Here is a 15,615-nt window from a genome sequence, read left to right as displayed (position 1 = left end):
AGCCTCTGTCCTCACGCTGTTTGTCACGTCAGTCTTTTCCCCCCTTGCCTTCTGCCTCCTCCCTGTGACGTATGCGCAGAGCTGGGCATTCCGCCTATTTGACAGACCAGTCCGTCTATCCGCCTATGACGGATGCCCATTTTGTAGTCGATAAACGATAGACGGGAAACTTAAACAAATACTCGGACTGAGCATAGTTGGAAACCAACTTTTTTTGTCTATATAATCATCTACCGTCTATTTTCTTGGTGAGGCTTCAATGGCCACGGTGGGGCTTCTGTTTCCCATTGGCCATAGCTCAAAGGTCCATCAAGGTTGTCTTTTAAGACCTTTTTGGACCTTTATGGACCATTGAGGACCTCAGCCGCGGCCAATGGGAAACGGAAGCCTGGCCCCTAGGGCCTGAAAGGTCCATAACGGTCCTAAAAGGAGACACATTTAGTCCAGCCACGGTGAGGCTTCCATGCCACGGCGAATCTTTCATTTCAAATATAGCCCATCATTTGTTGAAGTTTAAAATGATAGATGGACCGGCCTCTATGTTATTTCCATTTGGTCCGGCCGGACTAAATGGCGGATAAACGTAGGGCAGAAGGGTACCCCGGCTGTAGGCGGAAAGCGATAAACGGACCACACATTTTTAGTAAGCAGACTGTCCGAAGGGAAGATGCATTTTTTCTGTATAGGCATGGCTAACGTCTTATGTGAATGAAGGAGCTCAAGTTCTTATATGGTTGGGGAGGCGCGACTCACGTTGGACTTCAAAGTGTGTCACTAGGCACCGTTTTAGCCGTAGTCCTCCAAAACATAGGAACACTGAAACGATGAAAAGCAGTTTAATGCCACATTTGAGTCCTACATAATTTTCAGCCATTGCGTGTGTTTTCAGCAATTCTCTTTAAATGTGTATAACATATTTAGAAACAAGTGTCTGAATTGATTTTCCAGTTTGTTTAAGAGTAGAAGGACATGTGTAAAAGTAACATGAGAGAGATTTGTCAGTGTTATGGACTGCTTGGCAGAGCTGGAGCTGGACGAGAAGATCCAGATGGGCAGTCAAGACAGATGGATGTAGCAACAAAAAGCACACGGGCAAGCTGACTGATTGGTCATCTGACTGTAAAGATGACTCTCACGGAGCGGCTGTCTCATCGCATGAGCTGGATGACTGACTGGACAGCTGACCGACAGTATCATCTTTCCCATATTTTAAAGCGATCCCGCTTACTTTTGAATAGTAGGATCAATGTGTCGACCTGATTATGAGGGAGTGTGCAGTGCACCAAACTAAGAAGGTGAGACAGAGAGAAATGACACGGCCAAGATGGGCCATCTGTATAGGCGATTACTGCTCATTACCTGAGTGACACGTGTGTGTGTGTGTGTGTGTGTGCATGTTTGTGTGTGTCTTGGCCAACACTTAGGACACATTTCATTGCTCTGATTTACCTTAAATTAGGGGACTTGTTTTGTCTACATTGAGAGCCTTGTGCTTCAGTATAGTACAAGACCCATTTATATATGGGATTATTACCAATTTTCTTCTTTTTTTAACAGAAAAAAACAATCCAGCGTTTCCGATTTCAGCGCAGACTCCAAAAGTAAACATCATGCTACCAATTGAAGCAAACCCAATCCCATTTAATCCATAAAAAGCACTAGAAACATGGTATTACATAAATTCATATTTGATGTTGGTATTTTTTTGTTCTTTTTGTGATGTTCTTTTTCTTTTAGTCTATTGTTAAAAATAACTCTGTCTAAATGGTAGGGAAGCATTTCTCCTGGTCTCCGAAGGCATGCCTCTTTAGCAGTAATTACATATTTAGTGGCAATAATTTAATATTTAAATAAAAGCTTACAATAACTTTGAAAATGATGCAAAAGGTCTGCTTGTATAGTGCAATCAACTTACACTAGGTTGACAGCTTTTTAAATAATGGTGTTAATTAGTTGAATTAAGATGAACGTAAAATCCCACCGAGTAAGCTCTCTTGTTCTTGTTAAATACAAATGTAATGTCACATTGTGCCTCTGTTGTGGTACAAATCACCCTTTTGGAGGCATTATTGCAACTAAATCATTTACAAAGTAAAAATTGATTTTTTTCGACACCTTCCTGACCTTATCGTGGTGGAGGTGTGTGTAAGTCCCAATAACCCTAAGATTTCTGAGGCTTTATGCTTCTGGCAGAGTCTCCCATGGCAAACAAGTCCAAAGTGAAGCACCAGACAAAGCATGTTCCCTTGGCGGGACGTAGGCCGCCGGAGCCACGCCTGGAGGTGGGACTCGAAGGGAAGTGCCTAGTGGCTGGGTCTGCACCCTTTGGGTCCGGCTGGGCACGGCCCAAAAGGGTAACACGGGTCGCCCTTCTCATGGGCAGCCACAGAGGTCGGGAGCATTGTGAGCTGTGTAGCGGACGATCACCTTGGCAGTCCGATCCGCTACTACAAAACTGGTTCAAGGGACGGGGAATGTCACTTCTCTGGTCGGGAAGGAGACCGATCTGGTGTGTAAGGTTGTGAAGTTCCGACTAGCTACACATAGCTTGGGCTCTGCTACCAGAGGGGTTGGACTCTCTTCCACTCTGTAGTTGCCCATGGTGAGAGGCGCAGAGCAGGTGTGGGCATGCTTATTGCTCCCGGCTTGGTGCCGGTACATTGGGGTTCACCCCTGTGGATGAGAGGTATAGCCTCACTCCGCCTCAGGTGGCGGGATGGGTTCTGACTCGTTTGTGCCGATGCCCCTAACAGAGGTTCAGTGTACCGCCCTTTTCAGTCCACGGAGGGAGTGCTGGAGAGCGCTTTTGCAGGTGGATCCATCGTTTTGTTGAGCTCTTTTTCACAAGCGAGGGCAGGATGCAGTGCAATGGACAGGTGGAATCGGTGCAGCATCTGGAGTGTTGCGGACTCTGTATCTGTCTGCTGTGGTGAAGAATGAGCTGAACCGAAAGACGAAGCTCTCAATTTACCAGTCCATGTATGTTCCTACCCTCACCTGTGGAAGAAAATGGATGGATGGATGATTTCTTCTGGGCATTCCACATGAGAATATGATTGTACACAAGATTGCATATCGACACAAGGGCTTGACATTTCCCTTTATTGCTTGTTAAAGCTTTAAAGTATTGCACAAATTGATCAAGAAGTGGTTGTGTTCAGTTTCAGTTTCTGCCCTTTGTGCATTTTTTTCCATTTCCTCTAACTCTCTTGCCATTTGTCTTTTTGTTTGTTACGTTCCACAAGCTACATTACTTTGTTTGTCTGTCCCTTTTGTCCTTGCTTTGAGGCCAAATCATTCTTTTTTCCACTGTTGCTTTTTTCATAGACCTCTGTTACTTTTAGATTGATGACATGTTCTGTTCTCATTGTCCCTGTATGTACTTTTTCAGAGGTTGTCTTTGTCAGCCTTGGTCAACTCTTTGTTGCCCAAATCAATTCACAGTGTGTGATGATGTTATTATTGTTACTGATTTTATTCTATCAGCATTTAAATGTTATGTGTAATGGTATGTTTCTTCTTATTTCCCTTTACATTTTTCTGATTAAACATTTTACAACATTTTATTCGTTGTTGACCTTCACTGAAATATGGATGCAATGTTCTCTTCTGTTTTGTACATATTAAAACTGGATTTCCAACCCACGATATAATGTAATGTTGGTGTCAAATCAGTTAAATGCACCTAGATTTACATTTTGCTCCAGTGAACTGGATGGGAAACCACACACACCCACACACACACAAAAACACCAATTTATTGAAACAAAGGTGAACTTAAATGGTTGAAAAGGCATTTCGCTTCACACACATTGCACTTTGTCATTACTTCAGTGGGCTATCCATCAGAATGAAGAGACATTAACTCTGCTTGCTAGTTGCTACTTCCTACTCAGTGAAAAAAGACATATTTGCTGAGTTTTTATTTTACAGTCCCAGCCAGCCCAGTTTTGACCTTTTATTTTTTGCTACAAAGCCTATATTTTAATGTAGGTTAGGTTCAAGGAGACATACATATCTTTGTCAAAGTTAGCCAAGAAAATGGAGGAACTAGAGAACAAAAACTTGTTATGTGGACCTCGTGAGTGAGTGAAGACTGTTTGGCTATCAATGACACACTCCTTAAAAGGGCGGCTTCAAAATGTGGGTTAAGCGTGTGTGTGTGTGTGTGTGTGTGTGGGTGGGTGTATGTGCTAGATTTCTGTCTTTTAAAGCATGTTGTTGCAATAAAATTCATCAATTTGCCTAGTTTCTGTACTGCTTGTCAGAAATTAATTAGGTTGATTCACCTATTTTTATTGGGGGAATTTATTATACAGTATTCAATATGACCTTTACAACAACTAGTTGCAATTTAATGCAATGCAATTCTGATAGTGTTTTGCTTGGTGACTGTAACACAATGACAAATCAATCTGCTTGCATCAAAGATCAGATGTATTGTGAACGGTTTATTTAGGTTCACATGGCCATTTAGGATATTCACTTAAAATCACTTCAGCAGGATCTTTATAATACATTTATAATTAGCAGGCTTATACCCACCTCCTTTTAAATGGTTACACTCATCTTTAAAAGGGAAACCAATTTCAGTCAATTGTGACTTCAATGTCAGTCTTGCAATTACTACTTAGAGGAATAATAGCAATGATTGCAATTTACTGTCGATCAACAGAGTTAATTTGACAACCAAAGTACTTGAAGTGCTCCATATCTGGGCACCGTTTCTCAAATTTGCAGGTGCGTAAGCAACATTACCTACAAGCCGCCAATATATTTCATATACAAGCACAGAACATTTCAGTAGGTACACTGCATAATCATGTGATCAAAAATAATAATATTAATTATCATTATACAAATAGCCTAACAATTTATTATTATTACCTGGTATTATACAAACTGTTGAGAACGTAGCATGATTTGACATGTTTGTTACGACAACAAATTTGCACTGATGGCCTGAGACTGCAAAGCATGTGTGTACTTGTATAATGCTGTGGCCAGTGAGTGAATATACATAGACCTTTGTCTAAATCCAGGGATGGGCATCTCCGGTCCTTGAGGGCCGCTGTCCTGCATGTTTTCGATCACATATGTCAAAGTCAAGGCCCGTGGGCCACATCCGGCCCGCGAGAAGGTTTTCTACGGCTCCTGGGATGATATTGCTTTATTATTAGATCCGGCCCGCATCCCGCAGCAAGCCGGTGTGGGTAGCAGAAGTGATCGGGTTCTTCGCGCCTGCCGATGACGTCACGCTTTAAAATATATTGTGGCGTCTTCCAAGAACACAAACGTAGTTTAATTATCACGTTTTTATTAGTCCTACCGCCTGATAAGGGCCACAGCTGACGCCAATACAGTATGACAACCGTTCGGTCAAAAGAGACCAACGGCTCTCCTCTCTGTCCTCCGCGACTCTCGCTCGCATGCCCTCCCATCCAGCGAGCCGCACGATGCATTCATTAACCCCGGAAACAACACAACTTGGCAAAACACAAATTCGACCACAACACAGATAACCCAATTCGTTACACTATTTCTGTAATATATTTCTTTGTATCTGTGTTTGCCACTCCCTGGCTGTTGTTATAACGAACATTACCGCTACTTTTGCGAGGATCGTCTTTCGGTCGTCTATGTGCCGACGGAAGACTTCAAGTCACTTTACGCGGCTTTCAGAATCGGATTGTGGTCAAAAGTTATTCGGAGTAAAACATGCTTTATTAAGAAATACTTCATATTAGAAATCTCACGTTATTTTATTATTAGTAATTGTTGGTATTTGATAAATTCATTGAGTTCTGATGTAGTGATGAGATGTCCCACACTGTGAGCAGGCATTGACCGCTCCTCGAGCGCTAAGTGTTGATAGCGAGGGACGTGGTTTCTTTTCTTTTTCCTCCTTCCACACAGCTAGCTAGTTGTTTGTTTGTGCCAGCAAACTCAGTAGTTGCATATTTCCCGTGTTTCACCACGTTTGTTGTTGTGTGTAAATGTTAAAAGGTAAGTTCAATAATTTAGGTTCGTGTCAGGTAACTGCTGTACATAATAGCCTAGATATGTTCTCGTGAGTGATGTCACGTTGATGAACACTAGTTAGTTATTTCGGCTAGTATGCTAACTATTCTAGTGACGAAACGCGTGAATGTGTATTGTATGTATTGTTTGGCTGTTTAATTTCTTAATACAGTGAATTGTAATGTTTAGGCATATTGTTAACAAATGGATAAGCCTTGGATGATGTTGCTAGGTTATTTGTATGTGTTGTTGCAGACTACAATAAATAGACGTGTCAATTTAAATACGGGCCTGTGTTTTCTGACAGGAGCACCCACATTCATACCTTGCCACTCTAAAATAGAGTCAGCTTGAGACATCATACCAATCATATGATCCCCTCCGTTTTACTTCACATTATGTACAGTTCATACAATCTTGCAGCCCGAGTCAACCAGAAAATTGTTTCCAGTTTGAGCAGGAGAAACGCAACTGTTCCACTGATCTTGTTTCACAAGACGGGCAGCGGCTTTTTCTCGGTCATAAGCGGAAGTGACGTACGAGCTGCCTCGCAAAAGTAGCAGTAATGTACTTATTTTATTGTATTTTATTTTTTATTTAGTAACTCCGAACATAAAAACACAACAGCCAGGGGGGGGGCAAACATTGAGGAAAATAAATATATTACATAAATATAAAGCGTGACATCATCAGCAGGCGCGAAGGACCCGAAGCAATCTGGAGATTTAAAAAAAATTCAATGAACACAATTTTTTATTTGGCCCTCCATGCATTTGACTTTGACAACCTTGTTTTAGATGTTTCCCCCCTCCAACACATCCGATTCAAATGATCACAGTCGTAATCAAGCTTATGCAGACCTTGTTGATGAGCTGATCATTTGAATCGGGTGTGTTGGAGGGGGAATCATCTAAAACACAGCGGGCCTCATAGTAGCCCACCCCGATCTAATCATTCATCCGGTGATTTGAATAATGCCACCACCAAGGACATTTCTCTCTAGTTTCAATGTTCTTTTGTATGTATGTTGCTTTTATTTCATTTTGTGATCTAACCTTGCTATTACATTTGAATGGACCAGTTCCATGCAACAGTTTCCTCCAGATTAGTATGAAGGTTTGACTTTAGTTCCTCATAATAAAACATTTTATCATTACTGCACACTAATTTTGCTTAGTTATTCAGGCTGTCAGTTTGAGCCCTCTCACTTTTGATGTTTATCTGTGAGTCATCCCCTTTCTGCTCCCCCAATCGTTCAATCGTCACCTCTCTATTAATCTTGAGAAGGCCATTACGGATTCCATTACAGACTAAAACTCATATTTTTGTCTCCAAGATTGGATTTTTAGCATCATTAAACAGTGCAACACAATGTTAAATGTAAACTTTTTTAATTACTGTTTATTACTGTGCATGTTAGAGGTCGCTAACAGATGTTAGTATTCGATTTTTCAAAGGAAACGGTAGGAGGCCTAAGCCTTAAAGTTGATGAACAGACAAAAAAGGTCTCGGCATACTTAGCCAGGAGGAATGTCTGGGCTTGGAATTTAAGCACAATATCACCGAGACAAGACAAGCCCAAATAGGTTATACTGTACTTCAATTTGCAAATTGTTTTCTGGGGTGATCCTGCTGTGTTGAATGTGTTGAAATAATCTTCAACGTTTTCTCTGTGTTTCGTAGGTTGTCAGGGTTCATGCTGCCTTCTCCTATAGTCAGCACTGGATCTATATTGGCCTTGTGGTTTACCACCGATTTTGCCGTCAGTGCACAGGGCTTCAAAGCCGTCTACGAAGGTAAGATCACATTTGAACCTGTGTGTGGAAATTGGTCCAGTCGCAAAATTTCTCTGATTAAACGGGACATGGCCGCATGGCCAACAGTATTAGGTACACCTGCACAATATAATAACATCCGGGAAATACGAAAGATTTTTACGTTGATAATGGTGCAGAGGCTGAATGAGTGTTTGATTTCTGTGGTTGTTTCCATCTGTGTTTAACTGGGCCACATTATCATTGGAGATGTTTCTAATGTACATCCATCCATCCATTAACCAGGTTGCTTTTCCCCACGAGGGTCCCGGGCGTGCTGGTGTTGCAGGTTATTTCTTTTTAAGATGTCCTTTCAGCAGATTGGTCATGCATTATGGTGGACCTTCATGCCTTTTTAAAACCAGTGTGAAAAAGCAGTCTGATATACTGAACTCCCTCTTTTGGTGTTTGTATTTAGATGGATGTTTATTGGAAATGCAGTTGGACAGAATGAGGTTTGAGAGTAGACTGACAGAAAGGAAACAGAACAATAACAAGAGTAGATGAAAACCAAAATGTTACATTGGAGTTTTTATCTATGCGTGAGCTGGGAGGACAGTGTGACACTCTTTGAGGTAATGACAAAACCAGCAGCAAATAGGACATGACAGGATGAGCCAGTATGTTGGGGTACTGTATGTTGGGAGTTCTTCCCTGTCCTGCCATGAGCCTCGTGAATACTCACCTCCCACCCCATTACTATGATCACCAGGTGGCCAACTGGCAATCCTTGTCCCTGTGAATATTTTTCAGTTCAACCCCATTGCAAATGACTGGATATTTAAGAATATCCTACTGCAATACCGCTGTATTTGTCTGACATTAGAATAAGGGCGAGACACACATTGGCTTTGTTGTTGGTGTCAGTCCTCAAAAGAGACAAATCAGAGGGCAGCACCTCATGTTGAATGGGCTATATTTTTCCTGGATGGAGGATGCAAGTGAGCCTGGACTCTGCTTGTGATTTATGAGAAAAGCTGCCCATGTTAATGATTCTGTGTAGGCGACTTACAGCTCGCTGCTGCTGTCTTGGTCTCCTCCCAGTATCAGTTGGAGCTGCTGTGATTGTTTACACAGTGTACATGTAAAGCTATCTTGTCATTTACGTATGTGCGCTCTTCATTGCTGCACTGAGGTGGGCATCGGTTACCACCAGTGCTTGTTGAATGGTGACCCCCTTCTCTAGGCAAGCAGCAACACTGTTTGGTATTGGTGTACCTATTGCCACTACAGTATATGGCTGGGCCTGACCTTTTGGAGACACTAACATTGCACACACACAGACACGCAGTAACGCGCGCACACACGCACACACACGCTTGTATAACAGGAGTTCATCTATGAATAATGAACTCCAGATATCAAAGACAAACTCTTAAATGACCATATGTGCAGTACTTATCCTCTGCACATGTCTGTGTATCTAGCTGCATGTGCATGTGTTAGCCAGGATTCAGCCTGGTTTATTTTTTTTAGTTTGTTTTGCACAGATTTTGTTCTCTTTAACCAGTCTTGGTCATCAGCATTTGTACACAACAGGTAAAGCCACTCAAAGAGAAGCTAAGAAAACAAACACAGCTGGCAACAAATCTCCTGATCTCCATCAATTGCATTTCTAGAATGACAAATTTCCAATACTTTTTAATTGACAATACGGTCCATACCATTTTCTAAATAACAAGAGCTGACAGTCTATATTATCATATAGTGACTCTGGTGCCTGGTAAAATTGCAAAGTTACCTTCTTTGTTTAATTAACTAAAACTACAATACAAAAAATATATTGAACTAAGGTATGTCAAAAAGTAATGGTCTTGAGCAGAAATGGGCACTTTACCCTATTTTGCTCATCTGTCCTCTGTCCTCCGTCCTCAACCGGGGTACACATCCGTCCTCATCCAGCCGTCCTTATTCATAAAATAATCGTTCTCGGTTCCCGGTCCTTCCTGGTCCTTTAAAAGCGCTTTCGTTCCGTCCTTACATTTATCGAGAAGAGTAATGATGCAGGGACAAGACATCTCAATAGATGTAGCTCGACCACCTACTATGTCATGTTGTTCTTCTTTGGGAACAAATGACTTTGGACTGAATCAAAAGCACGGTTGCTGTATGGTTACATAAAAGATAAGGAGAGAAATCAACCAACACAAGTTCAAAGATAGAAATGAACATTCCTTGATAGCAACTAAAGTAAAATTGCTTTGTTGATGGAGTATTGTTGGATGGGTCACAAATGGAAAACATTCGTCATACCTAAGCTTTTGGAGTCAATAGTGCTTCTTTCATAACCCTCCTTGAGACTTAAGAGAGTGCCTTCCCAATATCCTTTCACTTTTTAATACTGTGATAAGATTTGTTTTAAACTTCTTTTCTTTTGCATTGGTATTCCACTCACCATTTTTACCACCTCAACTGAGTGCCTCTCTAGCTTAACGTTTCGACCAAAGTTAAACAAGTCTATGATTTTATGGAAGGAGACCAAACTGAATTAGCAGTGTTCACACACCGCTAATAGATAAAGTCTGAGAGAGATACATAGTCTGGGGGAGAGGAAGTGGGGGAAGGTACAGCGTAAGGATGAGTGCTTTAAATGAAGCCATAAGTAATGGAAAGCAATCCCTCACTGATAAAAAAGCCAAGTTTGCAAACCAGCCCTACAAAGACCAGATAACCATCAATTAATTTGGCCCCAAAGCCAGAGGAGAGCAGCGGGAGAGAGAGGTGTGAATGGAGACATTTAAAATGAGAAGGAAGATGACTGCGAACATGAGAGAAGCATGGAAGCGCACAGAGGGGATTGTATCTGTCTGTAATCAGACATTAGGGAGAAAACTCAATATTAATAGATGAGAGGGGGGAAATGCTATGAACATCATCATCATTATCAACATCAAACCTAATAGTAACAGCAATTTTGTATCCTGATGTAATTGATACAAAGATCCAGTGGGGATTTGTGTCACATGCAATCTTCCCATCTCTGTCATCTCATCTCACTCTTTTAAAATAAAATGCTAGGAAAACTAAAAATAAATGAAAGTAATACAATAATGGTCATAGGGTGTCTTTGTAATGTTCACATATGTTGCGTCATGTGTCTCTCAACTGTTTTCCCAAGTTCAAGGTGGAGACTTAAATTCATGTTTTGCCCTCATGGTGCCAAATGCTAAAACGTATAAATATTTATATCTTTAGTAAAAGATTGCCTCTCTTCAAATGAGTTTCAAATTGTCGCTTAGCAACAAGGACCAGTGCCTGGACTTCCCCTGAGCATTTGTTAAGTGCTGCCACGTAAAAGTGCAAAGGCAGCGCCAGGACTGTCCCACACTGAGGAAATATTGTGGAACTTGCAACATTATCTTTTCTGCTGGTAATTTAAAAGCTGTTTTCACACAGGACAGATTTCTGCAGATTCTCAAGTGGACCAAAATGGGTCACAACTTACCACTACTTCCATTTTCTATCCTGCTTGTCAGAGATGGGCATTCCATTCCAGGGATGGAACAGGAAGGACAGGGTACCCATTTTGTGTACGTAGGATGGACAAAACATATTTGAAAAAGGACGGACTAAGCAAGGATGGTATTGGGTTTTCGTCCATCATTGCAATCGTCCCTAACCTGGTCAAGTACCGACGTGTTGTGCTTCTTTAAAAATAAAGACCTCTTCTGTGTTACCACGGAGCAGCCTTTATTAACTGCCCGCGCAGCAGTTTTCATGTGCGTTGCTACCTGCAGTTGTACTCACAGACATAGTCTACCCTCTTGTGGTTCAACGCATGTAATACCATGGATTACGCCACTGGACGCCCATTTCACTGATGACTAACAGAAACACACCCAGCCTGTCTATAAAAAAAAAGACCATTATCTTAAAAAAAAATGCATCTAATCCGGGATAAAGTATGTATAAGGCGGATAGCAATTTTGTTTTGTTAACCAACTGCATTTAGTACAGGCATGGGCAAACTACGGCCCACTGGCCATATACGGCCCGCAGGGCTTTTTGATCCGGCCCAAAATAAATAATTCTGAATTGTTCAATGATTTCATCTTGTCCCTGCTGTGCCCGCGTTTCCCCAGTAGATGGCGATTGACCATTGGTGGACCTTTGTGGCTGGGAGTGCTGGGTAACTGGCACTGTCTTTCTGCACGAAATGAATGGTTCTTGTCTAGTGATGACGTCATTTAGTCACGAAGGGCACAGACCTTCACACACGCTAAAAATACATTTGCGGTTCTGGAAGTGAGCGGTATTTTCCCGCACCCATGCCAGATGGATCCATTTTATGAAGTGGATTGTAGCAATGATGAAGCATCTCACAACCTGGCCTGCTTTGGGTGAGCGTGAAGGGTAAGACTTTTCGGGTCGTTGCCGGTCGCGTCGTCCGCCTCTATCCGGCGTGGACACCGAGAGGTGCGTCTTCACCCGCCGAATTTTAGTCATGCTGGAAGGTGTGCAGCATTTCCATAGTTACAATATATATCTGTTGAGTTTTCCAAGAATTCTTAGCCATAACCACATGCAGTTTCAAATGGGTCAAAATAGCAAAAGCTTGTGGCCAAAATGTAGCGACCGTTACGTGTCAGGTACATTCAAATCATGAATTTAATCCCAATTATCCTCTTTGTTCTTGTTCACGTTCTCCTCCTAAAATAACATAAAAATTGAAAATGTATTAAGTTATAACTATAGTATTGCATTATGAAGCAATCTTAAATATTCCCGTGATGTCCTCTGGCGGGCTTCAGACCAGACCGACGGTGGTTGTGTTGTCAGCTAAATGCTATTTTGTTTGACACATAAACAGTTGTAAACAATTCAATCCACTCATGATACTCCCAGCTGGTAAGTGGATATGAATAGGAAATTAGCCAGCTAATGAGCTTTAAATAATGTTTATGAATTATAAAACCTCTGCCTTTAACATCTCACCCCATGGCACGCACGGACGCTTTTTTTTCCTTTTGGGTGGTGGGGACTAACGGAATGTAAGGACGAGATCGGACGGTGTCGGAGGACGATTATTTTTAGGAATAAGGACGGAGGGACGGTCACAGAAGGGTGCCCAGGTCGCGGACTGAGGACGGACCGGCAAAATAGTGTAAAGTGCCCATCTCTGCTGCTTGCTCTCTTTGAGGTCATGGAGATCATCCCAGGTAATTTAGGGCGAGAGGCAAGGTAGGTATGGATATGGGGGAAGCATAAGTAACTGGGGAATTTCCATGCAGCTGAACATACAAACTCCACACAGAAGCGTCAGAGCCAATATTCAAATCCTGAACCTCAGAACCGTGCAAACCACTAGCCCAATATGCTGAGTCACAACTGAATATTGCATCATCTTACCTCTTCTGAAGAGAGATAATGTGCATATTTCTTTTGTTCAGCTATATGAGGAAGGATAATATTATATAATTCCAAAGTAATTACTTTTAACGTATCTAATTATCCTACATAAATTCAGAGTTGTTTGAATGGGTAAATGTGATTTAATTTGGCTTCTCCACAAAGGACTTTTCATTACTCTCATTTTACATTTGAACAAAGCTGCCTGAATTAGTCAAGCTTATTAAGTACAAATTGTCAATCATTTCGGAGAAGGTGAAAGACAAAAATAAGTCACTCCTATCTTTTATTTCATTTTATTTATTATCTTTTCTACCTTTTACCTTCTTTTTTTTGTTTTACCGTCTTTAAGAAGCATGTTTGCTAGATTCCATCAATTTGCTGCAGATTTTTTTCCCCTCTCCTGTTGAGGGACCTGAATACAATATGACTTGGAAGCCCATTAAAGAGGCTTTGACCATTCAACACATGCACACACAGACACGCTTCAACATATTTCACAAACATGCATACAGTACATGCAAACACGGATGACCGATGGAGATTACTTAGGATTCGCTTTGCAAATTTTACAGAGTGGAAAAAAAAAATAGGGTCAGAGTCTTGTTCCACTTCTGGGCTTCCAGCACATGTACTTGTAGGTTGTTGTCTGATGTCCACGGTTATCCAGCACATGGTTCTTAGTCACTGCCAGACTTTTTCCGACCCTCTTTTACCCTAATGTTTGAAAACACTTGAAAAAAATATAAATACGTTCCTGGGATTGAATGGCTAGACTGTGAAAAGACGAGTAAATTCATCAATGGCAGTGAACGAGTTAAACAATGTATCCCCTCGCTACAAAACCTACAGGATGTTTAACTACAATAAAAAGTTCCAGCCCAAACAGCTACTGTAAAACAGCTTACACTCTTCTGGATATACTTCTTGTTTTTTTTCAAGATTCTGTCATGGGCCTGTGGGCCTTCAGACTCTCAATCGTTGTTGTAGTTAATCCCAAACGTGTTTGTTGGGGTTTAGGTCAGGGCTATTTGCCAAGTTCTTGCACATTGAACTAACACAAGCTAGTCTACATGGACAAAGCTTTGTACAGAGGAAACAAAAAGGGGCTTTCGCAGTGGTATTCATGATTAAACTTAAAGTAAATAAATACCTGTATTACTAGTACAGTATTTGTGGGCGATAGGGACTGGGCCCACCAATGATGAAAATCTGTGTAAAACAGACGCCCATTCTAATGTGTTTAAAAAAAACACAATAACCCCCCCAAAAAATCCTGCAATAAACACTGATGAACATTCAATATGTGTTGAAGGAAATTGGGGTGGAGGAGAAATTGAATTTGGCTTTGGTCACAGTGTGACAAGTGTATGTTTAGTGTTCTGTCATTCTTATCCAGTGTGTGTTTGGGCGGAAGCATGTGACCTTTTATCAAGATAAATTGGAAATGTTTTTTAAAATAAAAACTGTAGAACCAAATACTTTAGTCTATGATGTATTTTTATTTCTCCCTCATCATTACTACCCGTTACAGTAGTATTCACTTTCTTTCATGAGTTTGGACTCAACACTAAACACCTACTCAGAACAGCTTCCAAATCTTGCTGTATTGATGTACAGCTATGCACCAGCACTTGCAAGAGCCTCGTGCAGTCACGACGTCTGAATGCAAAAGGATCACAGTTTCCTGCTGTGGCAGTTTAGGTCCTTCCACATGTTGATACGCATGAGACAAGCTTTTTTTGTCTGTAGTTTTTCTGAAGCCTGTAGCTGGACAGTTTTCTTGGTGGCCCTTTTGTTTTTCAGTCTCATTTGAACCAATTTCAAGGGGAAACATATAACAATGTCAGTAGATTACAGTGCAGAAATGCATGTTTTGACATCATATTGGAAATATATGGGATGTTGGCATTGAGACCAAACTACCGGTACTCTATATTCAAAGGAGTGACTGTGATTTCGGTTTTCTAAGGAAGGCGTTTTGTAATAGCGTCACATGCTACAGCGTTATTTTATTCAAGGTATAGTCTCCAGTCTGCCGTTCCTCGAGGCATCAATTATTAATATTTTAATATTTAAATATGCTCTCTGCTATTGTGGAAGTTGGATTGTTGTCATGAATCTCAAAGATCACCTGACTTTGGTAGTCATTAGTCTCTGTTTCTTTATTTGTGCTCATTTTATTGTATTCAGTTGATTAATGGACGTTAGGAGGAACTAAAAATAATTAATAATAACCTAAATACTGATAATGCTCACTTTTGTACTGTATAACACTGATCAAGCAAATTAAAAGGCATTCAATTGCAGTCATGTTCAAAAAATGATTCAAAGTGCTTCGAACACAAAATCGTATTACCGGTAATTGTCAAAACATTTGGCCATGACTTGAAAACTGTAACTTCACAATCAGATTTTGCAAACAATAATG

At 41.1% G+C, this 15,615-nt stretch overlaps 1 protein-coding gene across 1 annotated transcript in view; it reads left to right on the top strand.

Annotated features, from left to right (window-relative positions):
* The window catches only part of LOC147149956 (CUB and sushi domain-containing protein 1-like), a 434,959-nt gene that overhangs the window by 166,545 nt on the left and 252,799 nt on the right, over positions 1 to 15,615 (top strand). Inside the window, exon 4 of the mRNA XM_086024950.1 lies at positions 7,705 to 7,817. Within this exon, the coding sequence (XP_085881076.1) occupies positions 7,705 to 7,817 (113 nt within the window). The remainder of the gene's footprint in view (positions 1 to 7,704; positions 7,818 to 15,615) is intronic.

Source organism: Filicampus tigris, chromosome 3, assembly GCF_054856515.1.
Source record: "Filicampus tigris isolate MCC_2025a chromosome 3, RoL_Ftig_1.0, whole genome shotgun sequence".
NCBI classification, from domain to species: domain Eukaryota; kingdom Metazoa; phylum Chordata; class Actinopteri; order Syngnathiformes; family Syngnathidae; genus Filicampus; species Filicampus tigris.
The sequence above is the reverse complement of the archived record's forward strand: the minus strand, read 5'-3'. Positions and strand labels throughout refer to the sequence as shown.